A 25,402-nucleotide genomic window follows, 5' to 3' on the forward strand; every position below is an offset into this window, starting at 1 on the left:
AGAATATTAGTACCATTTTCTTGTTTTTTCAGCTGAAAAAGAACCCATTAGCTTAATATAAGGAACATAAGATGAACATAGTCCATTTCTGATCGACAAATTCCGGCTTAGCTCACCTAGGCTAACATAGAACCCACTGAAGATTCCACATCACTCATCAGCACGTCAAAAGTTTTACTTTTAGCCTAGGTGGCTAGGTAGCAGCGGCTGTGACTGCGAGTGTGGATGGCTGTGCTCGCCGTGTGCATCGGCCTGGTCGGCCTACTTGCTCTCGCTGGTATCCTGCTTGTTGTGTTCATCATGTTCAAACTTCCGAAACTTCCTCCTGAAATTGACAGCAGAAGAAAAACCCAGATATTCTTGATACAGAGTGGACTCTTTGCATTGTTTGTAAGTATAATGCTAGAAATGGGGTAAATTCTGGGAGCTAGTAATACATTACTAGAGCTAGAGTAGACTTGTTTCTGTCTACACCTCCAGGGTAAGTAGCCAGGCAGGAGGCTTCTAGTAGGCCTAGAGAGTAAAAATCATTTACTAACGTAAGGTTATTCTCAACGAAGCCAGGTCTTCCTTTCTATCCATTTGCGTTCACCACCAACAAACCTGAAACTCGCCTTGAGATTTCTACTTTCTTTCTAAAAGATCTAGCCCTAAATCACATGATGGGATACAACTTCATTTCCGACATTTCTACACTATGGATTTTATTTTTAAACAAGTATTCATAAAAAAATGAGAAAAAGGTCATGAAAAGACAGTATAGAGACTTGCCTGATGTTTACGCCGCCATCTTGTTTTCTTTTGTTTTTCACCTACGATACGGACGCTTGCGTCGCGTAACGTTGCAGGTGAGAGACTGCCAAAAAAGTCTTATGTTTCCTTTGTAAATTAGTAGTCTAATTTTTTACTGCTTTCTAATTTCTCTATATTCTTTAGCAATATCATTTGTTAAAAATTAATCACGTTTCATCAATAATTGATTGAAAACTTCTCATTTGTTCTTTTAAACTTATTTTTCTCTTCATCCAGGTTAAGATGAAAGGAAAATTGAATGGGAAAAACTTTCTTGTCAATGCAAGGGAATCGGCAAACACATGGCTGAAACCGAAACCTTCAATTGTGACTGGGTCTACAGTCAAATCAAGTGTGCGGGACTTTAGCGGAGTAGCGGTGAGGTTTTATGAACCCATAGTAAAAGAGAGGAATGATCTACCGGGACTTGTCTTCATACATGGCGGAGGATTCATGTTTGGAAGCGCTGGTAAGTCCTGAACCCTTAACGTGTGATTAACACATATCTGTGCATCCACTTTTCATGTAATTTTCATTTTCATGCTATTATGCTTCTTGCATTTTGAGGAGTGCATTGCATTGCATGCATGAGTGATTCCATTGTTCAGTTCAGCTTGTGGTCGAGAGGTTTAGCATTATTGTCTCGGGAGTGATTCCTTTTTTCGTTATTAATAAAACAATTAAATATAGACTCTGAAAAAATGGCATTTGCTGATTACAGTGAATGGCATATTAAGGCCCTATAGCCCTTCTGTAGACTTTCAGAAATTTACAAAACTTATGTGTGATAGTTTTCAAAGTACAATGTAATAATAATAATAATAGGCATTTGCGCCATCTATCTAGAAACATCTATTCCGAGGCACATTGTTATTACTATTATTACCCCGGCTTTAGCTCGAGCTGCCTTTCAACGGTCGTGCATTCAAAGAATTAATCCTGCCGGGTACCCATTCACCTCACCTGGGTCGAGTGCAGCACAGTGTGGATAAATTTCTTGCTGAAGGAAAACACTCCATGTCTAGGATTCGAACCCACAACCCTCTGTTTGAGAGTCAGAACCACTAGACCACGATGCGCCCACAATGTCTTATGTACATTCCATTTTAAGAAAATTCTCTGCATTCAAAGTAACTTTGGAACCAAGATTCCACTTCACACTCATTGGCAAATGCCTTGGAATTGCAGCGCCCAATATTTGGAAAACATACCAAAAAGTTTTTTTGTAAAGTTATCAGTATGCACACTTGTAAGATGCACCTGGATCTTATTTCTGTAATAATAAAAATCTGCATTATTTGTTTTCCTGTCTGATTTTAGAAATACATGTTATCTATTGCATAGCTGCCAAGTAGTACTGATTTTCAGTATTTAGTACTGAAAAATGAGAAGAATACTGATGGTTTCATGCAAAATACTGATTTCTAAAGTTCAGTTTTATGTTTTGTCCTATTGCATATCTTTGAAAATACTGATTTCCTCACCAAATACTGATTTTTAGCTTTTAAAATACTGAAATGTACTTGTTCAGGTTGGCAGCTCTGCTATTGAGTTTTATGTAACCTTTTCAGTGTAAGGTACTATGATGTACAGATGTGAATCATGTTTCTTAAATATTTTCATCATTATTGATGCAATTTTCAGAATAAAAAGAGCCCCCCCCCCAAAAAAAATAAATGAATAAAAATAGTAATTAAAAAAAGATGTATATGATTCCCTCACATTTTCATTTATAGGTTTTCATTTTAAGAAATGTTTTGTTTCATATTCCATGGACTGTCACTGATGGTTTCTCTTCTTAGCTTAGAGTCACATTTAAACCATCTGCTTATTTTACAAATAATATCCATTTGAAAGAAAAAAAGGCAAAACCAAAGGCAATTCGTAATTTCTTCATTTATAAGAGATTAGTGTGCTGTGTGAAAATCAAAATAAATGGCTGTAATGACGTATTGTAAACTCATACTTGCAAGATAAAATATGTCCATATATAGTGCAGTTATTATGTGCATATTCTCAACTGCGCTTTGATACTTGGTATCATATTAATGAAATAAATGAAAAGAAATGCCTATTCAGAGCAATATCCATTTTTTAGAGATAATCTGAATCATGATTCTTCAGTGATTAATTGAAATTGACTATTGATTTTTTTTATACACAGGCATGTATGACCAAGTCACAAGGAAAATGGCTGAAGTGATTGGTGGTGTAGTCATATCAGTAGAGTAAGTTTATCTCTAGATCTGTTTTATTTGACTGATATTGCCCTTTAACCCTGGTCAATGCACATTGAACTCAACAATTGAATTAAAGGGGAATGAAACCATTGAATAAATTGGCAGATCTATATAAGACAAATCAATTGATCTTTGAGAAATATTGAATTAATAATATGAATATTGTGAGCATTTTTGGTGTTGAAATCACTAATGTTAAATGGACATCTTCACATTGGCAATGCAACCAAGAAGTTTGTGTCACATTTATTGCTTGTATAATTTGTCATATATTTTCAATGTAGAAAGGGTAGAGTTGTACATGTGTGACATCACAAATCTTGGTTGCTTTGCCAATGGGACAATGTTTACATCTCAAACTTTGATATTTTTTCTTTGATTTTCTCACAAGCTAACTTTTCCCAATTATTTTATTCTTCTTTAAACATAAGTAACAGTAGTTCCAGCAAACAACATTTGACCTCAGCAGAAGAAATAACCAGTTGTCTCACGATGTAGCAAACGTAGCAAACGCAAGATCCCTTGCTCGACCTGCGACAAAGTCTACATCGGTGAGACTGGTAGACCTGTGGGGGAACGCATGAAGGAACATCGCCGTGATGTTCGGCTTAGGCGCACCGATAGCTCTGCTGTTGCAGAACATGCTTGGGACTCCGATCATCCACCTAACTGGGATGAGGTCAGCTGCATCGCTAATGATAAGCATTGGTATACGCGGCGCATTAAGGAAGCGATCCAGATCCGTTTGCACCCGAGCAATATCAACAGGGACAGCGGCATTGAGATCCCTGATGAATGGTTACCTACCATCCGACGGCATACTGCATCCACGGTTCACAGCGCGCGGCGCCCGCACCAGCGGGTGCCTGACACCAGCGCGGACGCTGATTGGCCGGCTGCATCGGCCAATCACAGCGCGCGGTGCACGCCCGAGCGGGCACCAAGCACCAGCGCGGACCCTGATTGGCCAGCGGCTCCGGCCAATCACAGCGCGGCTCACGCCCGAGTGGAGCCAGACAATAGCTCCCGACGCTATATAACCCGTGCGCAGCAGCGTCTTTGCTCATTGCCTGACGAAGTCTAGCAGCTTGCAGACGAAACGTCGCTGTCCTACTACGTTTGCTACATCGTGAGACAACTGGTTATTTCTTCTACTCAATCCTTCACCACGATGAACCTCTTCCACATCAACATTTGACCTCACCAAAAACAATTTTCATATGAAGACCTGTTAATTGTTAAATTTCACAGATTTGCATTTACATGTTCACAGTAGGTGTAACTCTTGGAAATCTAGTAGAAAATCATCCCTCTGAGGGTTTATTGAAAAACAAAGATAAGCACATTGGTGATAGTGTATACATGTATCTATTGCTTGAAAATACGCATTTCTCTGGAATACCATGCTAATGTTGTCCATTTTTCATTTACCAGAATCATTGAGTTGAGTACAATGCACTATACAGTATATACTTTGATGGTCATTTTATTGTTTTCTGGTTTACTTAAACTCATTTGAGATTTTCACCACAGCAACTGGCAGCAATTGCCCTCGCTAGTTATCAAGCACTAATTACAGCGTATGAGTAAAGTAGTTGTTCAATGTGACTTTTCATTTGATCTAGCATTAGAAGTACACAAGGGTGACGTGGCATTTTGCCCCCATTATCATCACAGCCAATACCACCGCTAGAAATCCCTGAATATAAGGGTTTGAGGCAACCTTCTTTTGTAGATTCACCCGGAGTTTGGCCACAAACAATATTCCAGAATGTTTACAAAAAAAAACATAGTCCCTGAAATCTTTTTTTTTTTTTTTTTTTTTTTTTTTTTTTTTTTTTTTTTTTTTTTTTTGCAATACCGTGGTGAGTGCGCCTTACAGCTGTCCTCCTACTGCTCTTGCAACTTTCACTTGATTTTTCTTGTTCAGCTGGAATTTAGTTATAAGATTGTTACCAGTTTGACTGTACAAGTTTTCTGGCTCAACAGGACAATTTGGGAGTTTTATTGTCCTTGGTTGGATTTGATATTCTGGTTTCAATTTTTCAAGTTTTGGGCTGTACTATACCCATAGCACTGGCTTGGAGCCATACCTTCACTTCACTACAGTCTATTGTGGTTCACCAAGGGGACATTGAACACAATGAAAGATCTCAGCATTTGCCTCTTCCTTTCACTGGTTCTTTTGTGTTTGTCCAACACCTTGAATGAGGATCTTGTTTCTTCATCTATTCATACCTGGTCTGTGAATAGGAGTCATTACTACCACCATTGTCATCACTATACAGGGAAGAGGATTTTATACTACAGCAATTCAACCTGCACATTTCGCACTGAGTTGACAAAAGCTGGTGATGTACATCCCAATCCTGGCCCTGGTGAAAATGCTGAGGATAATGGAGTTTCTTCTTCATCGTCTACACGGAGCGTTATATATAACACCACCCGTAGAGTTGTGTATAGTAGAGCTGAACTGTTGAATCTACGCTGCATGCATCGAATTGACCCATGTACTTGGAAAGCAATCAATACACTTGGCATCTTGAATAGACGTCCTAGACACAGGGGCTGCAAAGGAGGCAGACGCATACGAAGGCATGCTGAAACCTGTAACAAGGCTTCCAATTCCTCCCAAGATCATTCTGTTCCATCTCTGGGCTCTGGACAATGTCATATGGTGCTTTGGAATGCGAGATCTCTCAAGAAGAAAATGCACATGGTGACTGACTTAGTAATGTCACAACATGTGGATATCCTGGCACTTACTGAAACATGGCTGACAGGTGATGAACGTGACGGCCGGGTCTTGTCTGATTTCTCCAGTGACCTCCCATCTCACCAGTTCATTAGCTCACCAAGAATAAAGAGATCGGGTGGTGGTGTCGGTGTATGCCTTCATCGAAATTTCACCATTCTTGGAAAAGATTTTGGCACTCTAGAATCGTTTGAATATCTCAATGTTCTCATTTCAGCTGAACATCAAAAGCCTCTTCGCCTGGTCGTAATCTACAGACCACAGAGAACTAAAGATCGACGATCAACATCTTCCATCTTTCTTGATGAATTTGCTACATTTCTTGAAGGACTGGCTTCTGAACCCAACCATCTTGTGATTTGCGGTGACTTTAATTTTCATGTCAACGATGATAGAGATCGAGAGGCAGTTTTGTTTCTTGACCTGATTTCATCTGCCAACTTGAACCAGCACATTGACTTTCCTACCCATCAGAAGGGTCATACTTTGGACTTGATACTTACAAGAGCATCTGATGATGTAATTTCTAATGTCTCATCATCAAACTTTCTTCCTTCTGACCATTCATCTGTCTGCTGCCAACTTAACATCAAGAAGCCGGATTCAATAAAAATTGAGATCAGTTTTCGCAAACTGAGAGACATTGATATCCAAGCTTTCCGTGAGGACATCCTAGAATCTGAACTTTACAGATCACCTGCTTATGACCTTGAACAGCAGGTTGTTCAGTATAACAGGGTACTACAAGCTATACTCGATAAGCATGCCCCTCTGATTACTAGATGTGTAACTGCTAGGCCTCACTCACGTTGGTTCACTGACGGTCTTCGGAAAAGTAAGCAGAGGGTTAGACAACTAGAGAGAAGATATCGTCACTCCAAAGCAGAAATCGACCGCCAGATCCTGAAGGATGAATGTCGTCTTTATAGCAACCAACTTGCCAAGGCTAAAACAGAGTATTACTCTGAACAACTTGACGACTGTGATGCTCATCAGCTTTTTCAAAGAGTTGATCGTTTGTCTTCTACATCAGCAAGGAACATCCTACCATCAGATGATGACCCTCATCGATCTCTTGCTGATCGTTTTTCAAATTTCTTCAGTGCGAAGATTGATGTCCTTGTCAGGTCCCTTGAGAGTCTACCATCAAGCAATCTCGACCACGTCAATTTTCGAAGCACCCATCATCGATTTAATGCTTTTTCTCCTGTAACACAGGGCCAAGTTAACAGAGCTATCAAAGAATCTCGTTCAACTTCCACCCGACTTGACCCAATACCCACTTGGCTACTTAAGAACTGCATTAATGAGTTAACTCCTGTTATAACAGCTATTGTGAATGCTTCCCTCATCAATGGTCATTTTCCTGATTCACTAAAGCATGCTCATGTAACTCCACTCTTGAAGTCCACAAAACTGAGTTCTGATGATCTAAAGAGCTACAGACCTGTCTCCAATCTTCAGTTCCTGGGAAAGACTGTAGAGAGACTTGTGTTAAAACAGCTCCAGGAGTATTTGTCTGAGCATAATCTATATTCTGAGAAGCAGTCAGGATACCGACCGCATCATAGTTGTGAAACTGCCTTGCTTAGAGTTTCGAACGATATCCTTCTTTCCCTCGATAAAGGCAATGAAGCGATTCTGATGCTGTTGGATTACTCTGCAGCCTTTGACACGGTGAGTCATGATGCCCTTCTAAGTCGTTTACATGAAAGATTTGGACTTGACAACTCAGCCCTAGAATGGTTTCGTTCTTACCTCGCTAATAGAACCCAGTCTGTTTTTGTGAATGGCTCTGAATCGATTGTCAGCTCTTCTAACTTCGGAGTACCTCAAGGGTCCGTCATCGGTCCGATTGCATTTACACTCTTCTCATCTCCATTAGAGGATGTCATCAAACACCATGGAATATCATGTATGACTTATGCAGATGATACTCAAATTTATCTAGTGTTGAAGAAGGAGAACCATGCTGTGGCGCTACAAAGACTCAGTGCATGTTTTACAGACATTAAGAATTGGTCCATACAGAATGGATTAAAGTTAAATGAACGTAAAACAGAATGTTTACACTTTGTGAGCAGGCATAGGACTTGTAGTCCGATTGGCAATATTTCTTTTGATGGTACTGATATAAAATGCTCTGCGGCTGCTAGAAACCTAGGGGTCATGTTTGATAATAATATGTCTCTAAAGACCCATGTGAACAACGTATGCAGATCTGCCTCGTTTGCATTGCATAAAATTGGTAGCATCCGTCAATTTCTTACAAAAAAGACCACCCAGAGGCTTGTTCAGGCACTAGTCATGTCTCGCATTGACTTTTGCAACAGTCTTCTGTATGGTCTACCTGATTCACAGATTAACAAACTGCAGAGAATACAAAATTCAGCAGCTAGGCTTATTGCTAAACGTCGTTCACGTGAGTCTGTCACTCCACTGCTAAGGGAGCTTCATATGCTAAGGGTTCGTGAACGAATTGATTTTAAGATCCTCTTGCTTACTTTCCAATGTTTGATAAAATCAGCTCCAGTCTATCTTCAACAATTAATATCAGAATACTCGCCCTCCCGCAACTTGCGCTCATGCAAAAAATCACTCTTAGCAGTTCCTGCCATCAACACCCAGTCTTATGGTTCCCGATCTTTTTGTTCAGCATCCCCTCAACTTTGGAACAACCTACCTCAAAGCATAAAACAAGCAGACTCGACTGACAAATTCAAATCTATGTTAAAAACTCACCTTTTTGTTAAATAGATCGTCCTTAGCATATGCCGCTTCAACTGTCTACTTTCAACTGTCAACATGTATAATTTAATTTTAGCTGAAATTTCTTGTCTTCCTATTTATTTTCCTTAAGCGCTTAGAGACATTCTTTGTGATAAGCGCTATATAAATGTTGTCAATTATTATTATTCTTGAAAATGTATTCACCGTATTCACCTGAATCAGCTCTTACTTATTGAAATACTCAATATCCCAACGGGCCTTGTTTTACAGTACATATGCATTTATGCATCAGAAATTTATTTCATACACTTTACTTAGAGTTTAATCATCCCCCCAAAAATCATCTATGTAGGGAAAGTAATATATTTAGGGACTTTATCTATTCTTTATTGTAACTTATTCTGTAGTCTGTGATAGATCAATATTTCCTATATCTTTCAGGTTTGAAATAAGTGAATTTAGGCCTCTCTGTTAAAGTTGTTTTTATTATATTGAATGTTTTTTTTATTCCTTCATATATTGATAAATCATTTTAAATATTCTTGTTCAGTTATCGCCTTGCCCCTGAGCATCCGTTCCCCGCTGGGTTTGATGATTGCATGACGGCCACCAAGCACTTCTTCAAGCATTGTAAGGAGTTTGGGGTGGACCCAACACGAGTTGCTATATGTGGGGACAGTGCTGGAGGAAACCTGGCTGCTGGTGTGGTCCAGGAGCTGTGTTATAAGACTAACCCTGCACAAGGAATATGCAGACCAAAGCTTCAGGTACGGATTACTGAGGGTTGGATTCTTTGAATAAAAATGTTAGCATTTTATTTGCTCATGTTAGATTAATTTGAGAATGAGTTCATTGGAACAATGCCCCCTGGAAAAGAAAAGTTGACTCTTCCACATCAACAGAAAAGCTCAATAGAATTTCTTTAAATCAGTAAGGGAAGGCGGGGTAAGTTGAGCCATCACCCCCAGGCCAATAATGAATGACTTAGACATTGTGGTGGTGACATTAAATTGATGACCCATTGCATAACCTCTAACCCCATCACATTGTTATAACAACATTGTAACAGAAAGTAGTTTTTCAAAGAGAAAAATAAAAATTTCAGCCAAAAAAGTATGAAAGTATCAAATAGATAGGTGCTTTTTACCCCATGGTGAAACATATATACAAGTTGAAGTAATAGTTTTGATCCGTGATGAATTTGAATTCATCCTCTTCATAATAACTACCCATCAGTCAGGGGGGTGGTTTTCAATCTACGCAAATCTGCAAGCTTTTAATGTTGGAATGAATGGGGGATTTTGGGGTATTCTCATCTCTTATCAGGGGCCCGTAACACAAAGCTATGCAATGATCGTGGAACATTTTTCTACGATCGATTGCATTGACTACAATGTACAATCAATCGTGAAAATCAAGTGTACGATCAATCGCTAACCTTTTTGTTGCGGACCCCAGGTGCTTTTATTTTTCAGGGCTCTTTTAAGCATTTCAAGATGAAGTTACATTGAGCCAAAGTGTAGTTTTTCTTTGCTTCCTGTAATTTGTCATGAGTCTTTGGAAGATATCAAGAACTACTGTCAATTTGTTTTTTTTTGTAGATCCTTTTGTACCCACTTCTTCAGATGCTGGATCTTAAGACGCCTTCATATCAGAGACACGATGCAGTCTTCGGGGTCTCTGGTGGGTTCTTACCGACATCCTCCCTGGGCTGGATGACACCCCGCTACCTGACAGGCAAGAAAGACGGCAGCCTTACCGCGGCTCTCATGAAGGGCGCCCTCCACAGCTTTGCCGCTCGGGAGAATGATACCCTGAAGGACATGCTGAGTCACGACTCGGTCCCAGCCAAGCTCAAATGCGAAGCGTATGCAACGCCATCGATGACTGACGTTGATCCATCCATCAAGGCGGTTTGGGACGGGTTCAAACCATTTGTCCTGGACACCAGGGTCATGCCTCTGTACAAGGAAGACCTGAGTAGACTCCCACCAGCCTACATCATCACTTGTGACTTTGATGTACTGAGAGATGATGGGGTCATGTATGCGGAGAGGCTCAAACAGGCTGGGGTGAAGGCTGTGCTAGACAACTGCTGTGGAGCGCTTCATGGGTTGCTGTTCTTCCCTCAGTTCAAGTGGGGTTTGATCGCAAGAAAGAAGTTGTATGCCCATCTCAGTGATGTACTATGATGGTATTATGTGCACTTGTTAAGTTTCTACTTAGATAGATGGATAGATAGATAGATAAATGTATTTTATTAAAAACATCATGTCTCGCAGTACAAACTGAAATGAACATGAATTACAAATAAGAAGAATTACAAGACAGTAAAAAATATACAGTATTAACATAGGAAATTAAATCAATGGGTCACTCTCACAGTGCACTTAATTTCAGTAAGGAGAAATACAATCAGAAAAATAGGTAATGTATCCAGGCATCCCTAAAGGGGTACCTGTAGAAAATTAACTTTGAATGCAATCATCCAAAGTGCACCACGAAAATGACCCTGTAAATACTTTAACATGAAAAAAAATAATAGTAAGTTGTGGAAGCGTCGTGGTGTAGCGGTTCTGACTCTTGCCTTGTAATCAGAGGGTCGTGTGTTGGAATCCCACCATGGCCTAGCGTCCTTTGGCAAGGCGTCATTCCAAACTTTGCCACTCTCACCCAGATGCCAATTGGGTACCGGTTGGAAACAACCGTCATTGTGGTTGGTTTTAGTGTGGGCATAACAGGCTGCTTGAAATGCTATGAATCCAGTGACCGGGTAATGATAATTGTGAAACGCTTTGAGCAGTCATAGATTGATAAAGTGCAATATAAATGCCAATTATTATTTGATTATTATTATTATAATTAGTTATAAATTGAAGTAGATACGATTTTTAAATATTTCATGAGTAAAGTTAAAACTATCAAAATCGTACATGCAGGAAACCATTAGGACTTTAATTTTACCATTAATAAAATTGGTGTTTTATAGATGGCAAATATATTGATCTTCAACGCTTATATATAAGCTTCAAAATTTGTAGCCATCTTCTTGTACTAGTCTATGCGACGTGTCAAACTGTAGCAAACTAGTTCGCAATTTTTCGGATCTCCTCTATACATGTATATACACGAGGGGGAATTGTAGCGAACTAGTTCTCTATTTTTCGGATCTCCTCTATATATATATATATATATACGAGAGGGCATTGCAGCGAACTAGTTCGCTATTTTTCTGATCTCTACATAATCTATACACAACGGAAAATTGTTGCGAACTAGTTTGCAATTTCTCATCTCTCTGTACATTATACAACGTGGCAAACTGTAGTGAACTAGCTCACAAGTTTACTGATATCCGCTACATATACATGAGATTGCGAACCAACTAGTTCGCAATTTCTCATCTCTCTTTTTTTGTCCTTTCTTTTTTTTTTTACAGTTGCTTCTTTAAACTTTGTGACTTCACTGTGTTCGGATTACTAATCGCAGAGGGTGACGCGTTCCCCCCCCCTACAGATCATATACATGTACATGTAAGCGCAAATCTAAGGTAAATCCTTGTTCCATTTGAGGCCCGGGGGGGCCACTTCCATTCACGAGTGGATACCATGCGCGACCATGGGGTCTCGAAAAGCACCCTAAACACGTAATTTCCACATTCTGAAAATGCACCCCTTAACAAGTATTGGCGTGTGAAACCCTACCCTTAACAAGTATGGAGACAAAAACGATACTCTTGTCAAATATTCCCTGAAATGAACCCCTAAACAGGAATGTTTTATTGTTACGGGTCCTTTGGTTGTCGGCTTTACCTTATTTGGTTTAGTACGACCCCACCTTTTACACCTCCCGCAAATAGGACTCTAAACACGTAGTGTTGGGGCAAAAAGGACATCCTTTATAAAACATTTTAATTTTGTTTTATCATCCCCGTAAATTCGACCCTAAACACGTAATTTTCCTAGCGAAATAGATACCCTTCATTATTTTTGTGTTTTTGACACCCTTTTCACATTACGTACGTAAATTCGACCCTAAACACGTAATTTTCCTAGCGAAATAGATACCCTTCATTATTTTTGTGTTTTTGACACCCTTTTCACATTACGTACGTAACGTGCCCTATCGTGAAAAGGACATCCTTTTTACGTGTTTTTTTGGTCGCGCATGGTATCCACTCGTCAATGTAAGTGGCCCCCCCGGGATTTGAGGCAAATGATGATGTGCATGTCTCTCTGGCAGATACCTCACGACATAGGAATTGGTTGTTTTTTATCAGCATCAACTCCAAACAATATGGTTCAGTCTATACCATGACTCATAATTTCAGGGCGTCCCAGAAAATATGAAAAATAAGACGAATGATATTCACTCTTGTAGAGTATCATTAATGATAAACATGATTGTTTCGAATGTATTTTGGTTTACATCAGGGGTTCTCAAACTACGGGCCGGATCCGGCCTGCGGAGCTTCTCTGTCCGGCCCGCGAGACTCTGCTGGGTTTTTTAAAATCACTTTTAAGTCACAAATATGAAACAGCTCAATATGATTATATTGTGTATCCATGAAACCGTAATAAAAGTAATGGCAGTCAAATTAATTTGAATTTTAAACAAAGTTTAATGGAGTCTTTTCTGTCTGTTCTACATTCTTATTAGATGACCAGCGCGGCGCTACATTGAAGAAAGTATGTAGTTTCACATCAAACGTCGGATAAGACGTTGCATTTGAAAACATGTGCGCCCACATTCCAACACGCCATCAATTTGGTTAAAACGTAAACTTAATTGCCAGTTCAGTTCTGCAGATTTTCTCAGGGGTACATTAGTCATCATTAATTGTTAGCCAGGTCAAGATGGCATCACATTCTGCAAAGAAAAGAAAGGTGGATGCTGAAAATCGTGTTTTCCATGAAGAATGGACAGACAAGTATATGCATTCATTTTGCCGCAATCGAGCTCAAGGCCAATGGGTTGGCCAATCTACTTTGACCACAAAAAATATTGATAGGCCTACTACAAAACATTATCTGTCTCTTAAATTGTATGCATGTGTCAAAAATTGACAAATGTACAATGTACATTCCTTTTAACAAAGTACTACAATTTTGTTATCTATACTATTGAATGTCGCTGTATTTTGAAATCTTTTCTAATTTTGCCTGTGTTCCATATGAAACATTCATAAATTTGTTCGATTAAATTCTCCCAAAATAAGGACCAGATTCCACAAGAGAGCATCTAGGACCCCGACCGCAAGGGTCTTTGCGCTTCGCGCACAGTTTCCCTTCTAAATATCCACTTCACCCTGGCCCTTTGAGGTTTATTTCGAGTCTCATCTGGCCCTTCAAAGAAAAAGTTTGAGAACCCCTGGTTTACATTATTTCTAATAGGTTAAAATAATACAGAGTTTGGTGCTTAGTTGAGTGGCTGTCAATTTCGTAAAATCAAGGTTACCTATCATAACTTTTTGCTACAATGTTTCCATATTTGGTTCCATTATGGTCTAGTCTCTTTGGAATTGGCTTACTGTACTTGATGAGCAAATTTTAAGGGCAAATGGGCTATATTTAACTTGTAAACAATTAGAGTGGAATTCTGTGCCAGAGACTACTGCTCTTACCACAATGCCTCTGTATATATATATATATAATAAACACAAAGTCACAAGGCTGACTGGAGGTTCATCAAATTTTATTTGCAACTCTGAGTTTCACGCAACCTTACGTGAGGTGCGATCTTCAGGCAACTGATAAAACTTTCCAATACCATTGAACAATGCATATGTCGCGCAAAGCGCGTTACACCAAACACGCACATAGCGGGCGCAGAAAAACTTGGTAACCAGTGCGCGCTGTAGTTTTTGTAATTTGAATGTTTTCAAATGTTTTCAAATAATCCATACTCCGCAATGGGTGGTTGATCAATTAATCGATAATTAGAGAAGATGCCATAGAATTGAAAATAATGAGTGGAAATGAAAATTATGCCTATAAAGCTGCATCACTAGTATTGGTGATGTCTCTGCATTTTACGATGTGCGTGCATGGTGATTACGAAAGATTGTCTTTGAAATTGCATAACTTGAACTTGTTTTGGTGGCGGCATTTGGAAACGAGCTCTGGGCGTTTGTTGAACAGTGACTGCTTATCAGCATTCATAATAAGTTTTTCTGTGAGGCACAGGTCACATCTCTTTGTCTCGGAGTATGCTTGCGCATGGCTGGTGATGGACCACTTGATGGTATACAGCGTGTCGCATTGTTTCAGGTCCCAGATGAACTTCGAAAGTTCCGTGCTGTTCCGGTACCGTTCGTGTCGGAAGGATTGGAGGTGGTTATAGTACCTGGACTTGAAGGGGGGCTCCGTGAGGCCAATGTAGGTCATCCTCCTCTTGTCTGGGGTTGTTACTTCCGCGTTGTAGATGATGTTGGTAGCCAAGCAATTCCTTTGGAGAGGGCAGAGGTCTTTATTCCGGCAGTTGCATGTATTGCTGTTTGACTTATTTTCTACCTTCATGACTTGCTTGTTGTGAGTTTTGATGATGCTGGCGACGTTCGGCATGCAGCTGTAACTCACTTTGAGCGTGTTTCTATTGAAGATGCGATTGAGTTTGGATTTCTTTGGGAAGTGTTTGTCGACCAGCTTTAAGAAGATGCAGCCGATGTTGGTTGATACGTTCTTGCTGAATGGTGGGTTAAACCCGATAATATTACGCTGCCTGTTTTTTCTTTTCCGTCTTGGTTGGTCATTCGTGTAGGACAGGCTATCTTCATATCCACTGGATCTCAGAGCGTTGTCATACATTGGTGCGGCTTTCTTGAAGGTCTCTTCATCACAGGAGGTGTTTGATACTCGTCTGCTTACGGAAGCTGGTAAGTTCTTGATGATTGATGGTGGATGGTTGGATTGTCTGTGGACGTACATGGGTTGGTCATTTGGCTTCCGGTACGGGTAGAACTTGCCGTTGAAAGTGAGAGTGATGTCGAGGAAGTTCACGATCTTGAGGTTACAGCTGATGGTAATTTTTAGGCCGAGCTGCTGGAAGGTTTTCGTCAAGTTCTTCCTGATGCGATCAGCTTCACTACCGGAGATGCTTTTGAAGACGGCCAAACCATCATCTCTGTAGAGGCCAACGTGCTCCTTGCCATACTGTTTGGAAAGGATGCTCAGAATATAGAGGCCCACAAGTTCGCAGACCTCTGCTCCGTCAAAGCTGCCCATGGTGACGTCGAACAGGCTCCCGCTATCCTTTTTCTTCCATGGGGTGTCTTTGTTGAACAGGACAGACTTCTTTGCGTGTATGATAATCTTTATGTCTCTGGCTGGGATGTTTATGTACTCCTTTGCAAATTCGATGGCCTGTCTCAGTAGTTTTTCTGATATGGACGGGTAAAAGCTGACCACGTCGAAGCTGATGAAAGTATGTTTCTCTTTCTCTTTTATGTTCTTGAACCACTCGATAACGGCACTGGTTTTCTGCCATTGGTTAACACATGTCGCCCTTCTGATGGTATTGTTGATATTGCCGAGTATTGATTTACTGATTCTCCCGGTTTCACTTTTTGCAGGGTTGAGAAGTCTGCATGGAAGTGTGTTTTCGAAATTGTCCTTTTGGTCCTTTAGGGTGATGAAAGCTTGCTTCTGTGCCATAGTTTCCATTCTTTCGTCAATCTTTAAGTCGGCGGCGATTGACCGTGCCTCGGCGTTGATACCATTCACTGTTTCGGTGCTGGATGATTGGTAACACTTTGTTATGTTGTCCGGCAGAAGTTTGTTGCATAACGGCTGGTCCATTTCGTAGAGGTTTCGTGTCTTGTCAGCAGGGATTAGTAATTTCTACGACCTTTTGATGCTAGTGATGTCTTCTTTAAGCTTGTCTTGGAACTCGCTGTGTAACAAGTCATTTTCGAATGGTATTAGCTCTTTGATTTGAGGGGGGCATTGCTGCTTTTGTATGGTATCAAACAACTTGACTACAACGCAGTTAACTGTATGATAATTGGGTTGAATTCTGCGTTTACTAATTACGCGCATGAATTATTCATGTAATTAACCCCATTTCCCTACTAGCTTAATTGTTCATTGTGACGTATGATACTCATTATGACGTATTACACAGCTGTTGCTTCACGCAGTGAAGTCAAGGCATTAACTATTAGGAACTCAGCCAAGTCTTATTTACCAACCTCATTTAATGCTCAGATCAATTGCATGGGTATCAACAATTTTCTTTATTAATTGACGGGTATAATTAGTTCTAAATTGTCTTCCAAACGGTGAAGAATTATTCCAGAAAATACCAAATTTTTTTATGGTAGAAGTTGATCATTTCCAAGTGGTATCCAAAATTTTGCCTCAGAGAATCTTGAAGTTTTAAATGATTAAAAGGAGGATGAAATCCGCCACATTACCCCCGCCTTAATAAAATTGCTGTCCCAGCAATTGGTCAAACAATTTAACAATAAACATTCCATAAAACTTTTCAATAAATGATAGCATATATCAATATATCATTTGTTTTTATTCACATTAATTTGTTGAATTAATTTAATAGAGCATCAGTTATCAATGGAAAAGTTCTTCGTATTCAAATTTTTCGTAATCAAAGTAAGTTGTTGTTGTTTGCACATTTCCTTGTTGGCTTTCATCATCATCATCAGACTCACAGTCTTGGACTACCCGGATATCTGGCTGAGTGACTGGCTCCTCAGTGGTTTCTTCGATTGGCTCTCCCATCTCTTCAACCTGGGCCGTACTTATTGGGGTCTCTTCAACTTCCTTAGCTTGGGACTGCTCATCTTCATCCAAGGATGGATAACTCGCATCTACTGAAAGTGTCGGTGATGAAATCTTCATCTTCAGGGGGAGGGGGGGGGAACTCGTCGCATCGCCTTCCTTGCCTCTACCACCAACTCTTCTCCAGCACGTGATTGGTTCTTTTCTCGTTGTCTCTTCTGCTTCACTTATTGGTTCTTGATATATCCGCTCGAGGCCTCTGTCAGTGGGATTGATATGCACTGCGTAGCAGAGAGTTTCTCAGTCTTGATGTAGTGACGTTTCATACGTGCCATCGACTCCGTCTCATATGTACAGTGTTCGCACTTCAAAGTTATTGGAATATTGTGCGCTGACCGTAAATGCATGTGGAAGGCCCCTGTGGTAGTATAACCGGAGCTACAATGCTTACACAGTAGCATCATGTCTGCAGTAATGAGAAAAGGGATAAGAAAAGGAAAGCAACATCCTTATTCCAAGTACTTCTCGGGTAATCGTCTAGTTCGTTGTGGATTTTTACGTCTAACTGCCGGCCAGTTCTTTGGAGGTTCTCCATTATACACCTTAAGCCTATCATGATATATATAAATATATGTATATATATGTATAAGCATCTTGGTTTTCCACGTATTGGCAATATTAAGACATCAGGAATGCGAAACAAATTCAAGAGTAATGCAGTTTTTGTAATGCCAACAATTAAGTTCTTTTATTCACTCTCCAAATTTTCGGTAGACCTCTACCTTCTTCAGGGAAGATTCGTGAATTGTGACAAGTTCGAATGACAGTTGTTTTTATTAAAGTGTCATATATATATGACGCTTTAAAACGTCATATATATATATATGATGCTTTAAAACGTCATATATATATATATATATATATATATATATATATATATATATGTATGTATATATATATATGTATATAGAAATAGGCGTAAATAATTCAAGCATTGCTGCTAGACGTTGCTTCCAAATGTCTCTTTTATTGCTAGCGTTCGGCCAGTGGGGCCTTCATATATTTATGAATTTTCCTCACCTCTGGTCTACCAATGGTTTTGCGCCTCGGTCACAGGCTGCTCATCAGGACACTGAAGCTAGTTGGATTTGGTGGGGGCCCTCGGTTGGGGCAATGAATGCATTTCACGGTCCTGCGGTTCTTTGTTCCTTCTTTTGTGACGGTATGTACTGATTAGTTCGGACCTTCGATTGAGTGAGTTTTTCTTGTGAGTTGCGATAATGAGTTTTTCGTGGAAGCATAGGTTGCAGATTCCACTTCTACGCATGGCAAGTTGGATTTTTTCATTATTGCCCATTTTAAATTGTATTGTTCCCCTTCCTATAACGCTCTGCTTCAGTTGAAACATCAAGCATTTTCCCTGAACTTGATACATTTCAATTTAATTTGTATATATATACATTTTTTTTCTCTTTCAATGAATTTTATTATTCATAACTTCATATACATATAACAAACATAATCATTATACCTTATACATATTATATACAAAATGAAATAAAATACAAAACAAATTAAAATGAAAAAAAAGAGAAGAAGAAAAAAACAAAAGAAAACATTTCAGGATTGAATGGTTATGACGACACATTTGATTTAGTTTTCCATGAAGCTGCCCAAACTATTACATGAAAAAGGGCTGTAGAGTTTTCCATTTCTTTTCAAACTTTGATAATTGTTTATTCTGAATGCCAATTTGTTTTTCTATTTTGTATATTCGTTTAAGCTTTACAAAGAACAAATCAAAGGACGGTAAAATATTCAAATGTCTGCATGTATACATCATTTGTTTAGCTACAACTAAGCATTGATTCATAAGTGATTTATGTGGTCTTCCATCAGATATACCAAACAAAATATCAATTTTCTTTATTCACACATGTGTTTAATTATAGTAAAGACATGATAACAACATTGTTAGTCCAGGTATGGATCTTCATTCTTGTCATAGTCTTTTATATGATGGATGCATAATAAATGTGTGGATACAAAATTATCGCACTAAGTTCGGACTGGGGTAAGTTGAGCCAAACAGCATGGGGCAAGTTGAGCCATGGTAATTCTTATGGTAATGTATCTTAAAAAAAACAAACCATAAAAATTGATTGAAATGCAGGCTGAAAGGAGCAAATTTACATGACTGCTCTTTTCCTTTTAAAGGATGTTAGTATTTATAGAGAATTAGCAAGTGAAAAGACTTTAAACAAAAAATTGACATGCTGGTTCTCCCCCCATACATTTTGTACGTAGTTTTTGTGGCTCAACCCCAGACGGTGGCACAACTTACCCCATATATGGGGCAAGTTGAGCCATTTGACATCGTTTTTTTTTCAAAGGTCACGATGACTTTCAGTGTGGTGGTAGAAAGTTATATGTAGGTGAAAAACATTTCCCAAGAATCAAATTTAAAGGCAAGGTACTTATTTCTACAATAGTACTAGTCATATCAATTCTAACATGCAAAATGCAAAAAGTGTCACAACTTACCCCGCCTTCCCCTACCAATTCCATAGAAATATCTTCTAACTCATTCCAAAAACTTAAATAAAATTCCACTGGAATACCATCGTTTCCTTGGCTCTTGTTTTTGGCCAAATCATTCAGTACTTCTCTACATTCTCTTTTAGAAATGGGTTTTTCCAACTTTTCCCTTTCTTCAGTATTTAATATGGGAACACAAATATTTTGTAGAAACGAATTACATTGTTCTCCAGCTCCAAACCTTACTTTCGTAGTGTATAACTTTTCATAATACTGCTTTTGAGCAGATAAAATACCCTTAAAATTTGTAATCAACTGGCCTTCTACATATATTTCATAACACCGCTTCTTTACATTATTCCTCTTTTCTAATCCTAGAAAGTACTCGTTACTCTTTTCTCCCTTTTCGTACCATCAACTCCTTGACCTAACCATTAGCCCAGCTACTCTTGTCTATTTCTATCAATTCTTCCTTTATCTTTTCTATCTGATTAATAATACCCTCTTCTTCACTGATGGCAAGTCTATTTTCAAGTAAATTCAATTTACTTCTTAATTGTTGTTCAATGACAGATATCTGCTTTTGTATGTGACTAGAATATTTCACACTAAAACATCGTATCTTATACTTGATCCAATCCCACTTTATTCTTGGTTCCAAGGATGAATACTCTTTTTTCCAATTATTGATATTTTCCTTCATAACCTTAATATATTCTTCATCTAAGAGAAATGAGGTATTAAGTTTACAATATCCTTTCCCACGCTTGTTTTTATTCAAACATATTTCTAGGTTCACACCTGAATGGTCTGTGCGTAATGCACTAACAATATTCACCTTTTTAACTTTATGTTTCAAATCTCTGTTAATTAAAAAATAATCCAGCCGGCACTGAATAAGAGGTTTGTTTTGTCTCCAAGTGAATTGTCTGCAATTAATATTTCTGGTGCGCCATATGTCGATCAATTCAAAAGGGACCATAATGTCTTTAATCTTTTGCACAACCTTTTTCTTGACCAAATGTGTCTCACCTTTTTTGTCTAGTTGTGGATCTAAAATACAGTTAAAATCTCCTCCAATGATAAAGTTTTCCTTTCCATCCCATTCTGTTTCTAATATTTTTAATAAATGTCTATAAAACTGTACTTGTGAATTTTCCACATTTGGAGCATATAAATTCAAAATAAGAAAACTGTCTGTATTTTCAATATTCAAATGAACACATATAACTCTCCCTGATTCATCTCTAAATACTCTATGTATTTTCAAATTTAATCTACTATTAAACAAAATTAACACCCCTTTACTGTTTGTTGAACCATGGGAGAACAACATTTTGTTACCCCATTCACTTGTCCATACTACTTCATTTTTTGAAGATCTGTGACTTTCTTGTATCATAATATCCATCTTCATATTCCTAAACCAGTTAAAAATACTTCGCCTTTTAACTGCATTTTGCAACCCTCTTACATTCAGACATCATATTCATTGTAATATTCTCCATTCTGACCATCTAAGGGCAGCTTTATTTCATAACATTTCCCAACATGTAGCACCAAGCTATAAAAATGTAAAACAGAAAATTCTTCAAAAAATGCAAATAAAGAATACGTAAGAATAAGTCCAAAAGTGTTCATAGACCTTGGCATATTGTTCATATCCAAAAAGTCTTGCATAAATGTCTGCATGGTATCTTCAGCTCAGACTCCACAGCTAATTCATCAAGAATTTTAACTAGCTCTGAAACTTTCTTACTGATACACGATGTAGTAGTCAATCTGGAATGTTATACATATTTGACCAAAATCTTCTTGAAGTTTCCCTCGTTTGACTTGTACAGAACATAAGCTGGTACGCTGTATGGGGTGACTGCAAAGTGACCTTCTGCTCTCAACTTGTTCTTTGTTGGTATCAGCTTTTTGCGGTCTGCACGGATGGATTTTGAGACATCATCTGTGACATACACAACTTTGCCGTTGATTTTCTTCCCTTTCAGCGCCTTTGCAGCCGATCGGAGAATCCGCTCTCTGTCTTGAAAACGTAGGAAGGCAATTTTATGGGTCTGGGTGCTGTCTGCTCAAATTGCGCTCTAGCTTTCTTTCCTGATGGGGTTCTATGTGCACGCTCAATTTCGATCTCATCTGCTCTCTCTATCTTCATGATATTTTTTAGCATCTCCTCAACTACAAATTCAGCACAACTCTCAAACTGATCCTCACTTCCTTCAGGGATGCCCCAGAACACCAAATTGTTTCTTTTGGAACGATTTTCTAAGTCATCACATCTCCTTTCCAGAGCTCCCCTAATGTTGTCTTGCTCCTGGGTACACTTCTCTTTCAGATCCTCAACCTCATTTACAACAAACTCTCGACTGTGCTCTACTGAATCTATTTTCCCCTTACATTGTATTCTGCTTCCAGCCTGTTGAATTTAGCTTCCAATTTATCCAGACGACCAACAACTCCTTCCAGCATAATCATTATTCGGTCCAACTTCTCATGTACACTACCCTGCTTCCCTTCTCCATCTGTGTCGCTAGTACGGTCATGCTCCCTGCCGTTATCCTCCGGTGCGCGGCCCTGTGCCTCCAGTGTAGATCCACCTCTCACACGTGAACCTTCTGCCGTGGATTTGGTTGATTCAGTCCCATCTATTACGTTCTGTGATGAGCTCACGTTTTCAGGGGTTGACAGTTTCTTTTCCTGAATTCTGGTGGATTTACGTTTAGTGAGAGAGGAGCCTTTGATGTGGTACCTTGTCAAATGCTTTTTGGAAATCCATTACTATTAGATCGATCTGTTTCTTATGGTCCACTTCCTTTGCTATATCCTGTATGGTAGAGATAAGCTGTGTTTCACAGGAGTGGTTCTTCCTATAGCCGTGCTGGTGTTCATTCAGAATGCTGTGGCTATCCAGATGATTCATTATGCTTGTATGGATAATGTGTTCCATTACTTTGCTACAAATAGAAGTAAGGTTTATTGATCTGTAATTAGATGGGTCGGTTTTGTCTCCTTTCTTGAATATTGGGGTGATATTAGCACGACGCCAGTCTTCTGGAATTTCACCTGTTGAAAGGGATAATTGAAATATACATGTGAGTGCAGGTGCTATTTCTTCAGCTGTTTGCCGTAGGACCCAAGGTGATATTTCATCCGGACCTGTAGCTTTGTGTGGGTTGAGATCTTTCAGTAGTTTAATAACACCTGTTACATTTACATGTATTTCAATATCTGGCATTGTAGGGTAAGCCCAAATCATGAGGTCTTGGTACATCATGGAGTCTTTCTTTTGTGAACTGATCTTGATACTGCTTGTTCAACAAGTTTGCTTTTTGTTTACTGTCAGTTACCAGCTCACCAGTAGATTTGTCTTTTAGAGCTGGTATGCCCATGGAGTCTTTTCTCAGTGACTTGACAAATGACCAGAATTGTTTGGGCGACTCCATGCACTTTTTCTGGATATATTTCCTATGAGTGTTTCTTGTTTTCTTTTTTGTTTCTTTCCTAAGCTTTTTGTACAATTCCCAGTCATCAGGCTTACCCGTTTTGTTTGCCTTGTTATAGGCCCTTTGTTTACGCTAGTATAATCTCTTGATGGACTGGTTCATCCAGGGGGTGGTATTCTTTTTGCCTACCATTCTAGATGGGACAGTCTCATCTACCACTTTAATAAGTTTATCTTTGAGGTTGCTCCATACTTTGTCGACAGAACTTTCATTCTGTACTTGAACCTGTGTGTCGTGGCTTGTTGTACAGAAAGACTTTCCTTGGTTTTTGTCTACTTATCAGGGGTGTAGTGTTTACAAGAATCATAGGAACACCATCATGATCACTCATTCCTGGAACAATAGTAGATTCATAATGAAAAATAAATCAAGAATGTTATCCCTACGAGTGGGTTTCGTAACAATTTGCTCAAGGCCATTGTCGTTAGCTATATCGAGGTCTCGACACATTGATGCCTTCTGCGACCCTGGCTTTACGGTTTGTGAAGCCCAAATGATGTCACCTACATGTGGGTTAAAGTCGCCACCTAGCCAGACATTGCTTTTACTGATCTACATTCACCTTACCTAGTGAGTTCTTACTCACTAGGTTAATTAGGTCCACTCTCCCATCCTTTCGTGACTCCAGGATGACTAGCGATACTAAGTCTAAGGCTGCTGCTTGCCTCAAAATTATACCCAGCACATCAGGCTTTTTGGTCAGACTGCCAAATGAAGCAGCCTCTGGTTGATTGTCAGTAGGTGTATATTTGCCCATCCACTGCATTTCTTTGCCATTCAACTACTCACATAGCTTCGTCTCACTCACACACGACAACCCTCGGTCTTTTTTAGCTCTGTAAGGGCTTCCTGGATCTGTACAATTTCTTTCCTTGCGTCAACACTACACACATTTCTCTTTATCTCGCATCCATCACGACATGTTCCCCTTGTGTCATCGCATTGGTGTTGTTCTCCAAACACAGCAAGTTGTCGCTCCTGGAGGCATTTCCCAGCCATTGTGGTGTAGAGATAGAGAAGAACATCTTTAAACTGTGCTTTTTTCCTTTATCTTCTCGCCTACAGCATCATTCTTGGTCCAGAACTTGACCCTCAGTCTGGAGGTCGTGGTGCTCAGCGAAGTAGATGACAACATTTGCTGGCAGGCCATATCTCTTCCTGCTCTCCCAGCAGCCTGAACCCACACTGGAATGTTGAGAGGACATCCGATGTGGATTACCCAACGTATCCACGGAATGCTCACCCCCAAATCAAATTTTGCAACAATATCCCCCATCGTATAGATATATATGTAGAGGAGATCAGAAAAATTGTGAACTAGTTCGCTACGGTTTGAAACGTTCCAAAATATATAGAGGAGATGAGAAATTGCGAACTAGTTTGCAACAATTTCCGTCGTGTATAAGTAAAGAAGATCAGAAAAGTAGCGAACTAATTCGCTACAGCTTGACACGTTATATAATATGTAGTTATGTGCTAAATGAGCAGAAAATAAAATGTGGCAAGAACTAGTAAAAAGGTCTAGATTTCATCAATTCAAGCCTGCAGAAATAGATATTTACTATTTTTTATGTGATAGAACTGAAAAAAGTAAAATGTATAATCTGAAAATTCACAAAGTTTTTTCTGTGTACAAGCCTATAGAATTATAATGCTTCTAGCACATGACATGGTCTCGAGGCCAGTGAAAAGCAAAAGAATAACTATTTTTCCAGGCTCGATAATTGGATCTATTCTTAATAAAGCAAATTACTTGGCTGGTAATCAGTGAAAATGCATGAGGCTTGCATTGCTGTTTTTGTCTCACCTGCTTAGCAGAGTGAGACTATAGGCGCCGCTTTTCCGACGGCAGCGTCAACATCAAATCTTAACCTGAGGTTAAGTTTTTGAAATGACATCATAACTTAGAAAGTATATGGACCTAGTTCATGAAACTTGGCCATAAGGTTAATCAAGTATTACTGAACATCCTAGTAGAGTTTCATGTCACATGACCAAGGTCAAAGGTCATTTAGGGTCAATGAACTTAGACCATGTTGGAGGAATCAACATCAAAATCTTAACCTGAGGTTAAGTTTTTGAAATGTCATCATAACT

General features: G+C 39.2%; 1 protein-coding gene across 1 annotated transcript; it reads left to right on the plus strand.

Annotated features, from left to right (window-relative positions):
- On the plus strand, positions 1 to 24,555 carry LOC121429730 (arylacetamide deacetylase-like). The gene is made up of 6 exons (XM_041626928.1): positions 1 to 390; positions 1,030 to 1,261; positions 2,957 to 3,020; positions 9,068 to 9,284; positions 10,119 to 10,711; positions 24,371 to 24,555. The coding sequence occupies exons 1-5, from the start codon at positions 226 to 228 to the stop codon at positions 10,707 to 10,709; spliced, it is 1,269 nt and encodes a 422-aa protein (XP_041482862.1). The 5' UTR covers positions 1 to 225; the 3' UTR covers positions 10,710 to 10,711; positions 24,371 to 24,555.
- The last annotated feature ends 847 nt before the right edge of the window (positions 24,556 to 25,402 follow it).

Source organism: Lytechinus variegatus, chromosome 16 (assembly GCF_018143015.1).
Source record: "Lytechinus variegatus isolate NC3 chromosome 16, Lvar_3.0, whole genome shotgun sequence".
NCBI lineage: Eukaryota > Metazoa > Echinodermata > Echinoidea > Temnopleuroida > Toxopneustidae > Lytechinus > Lytechinus variegatus.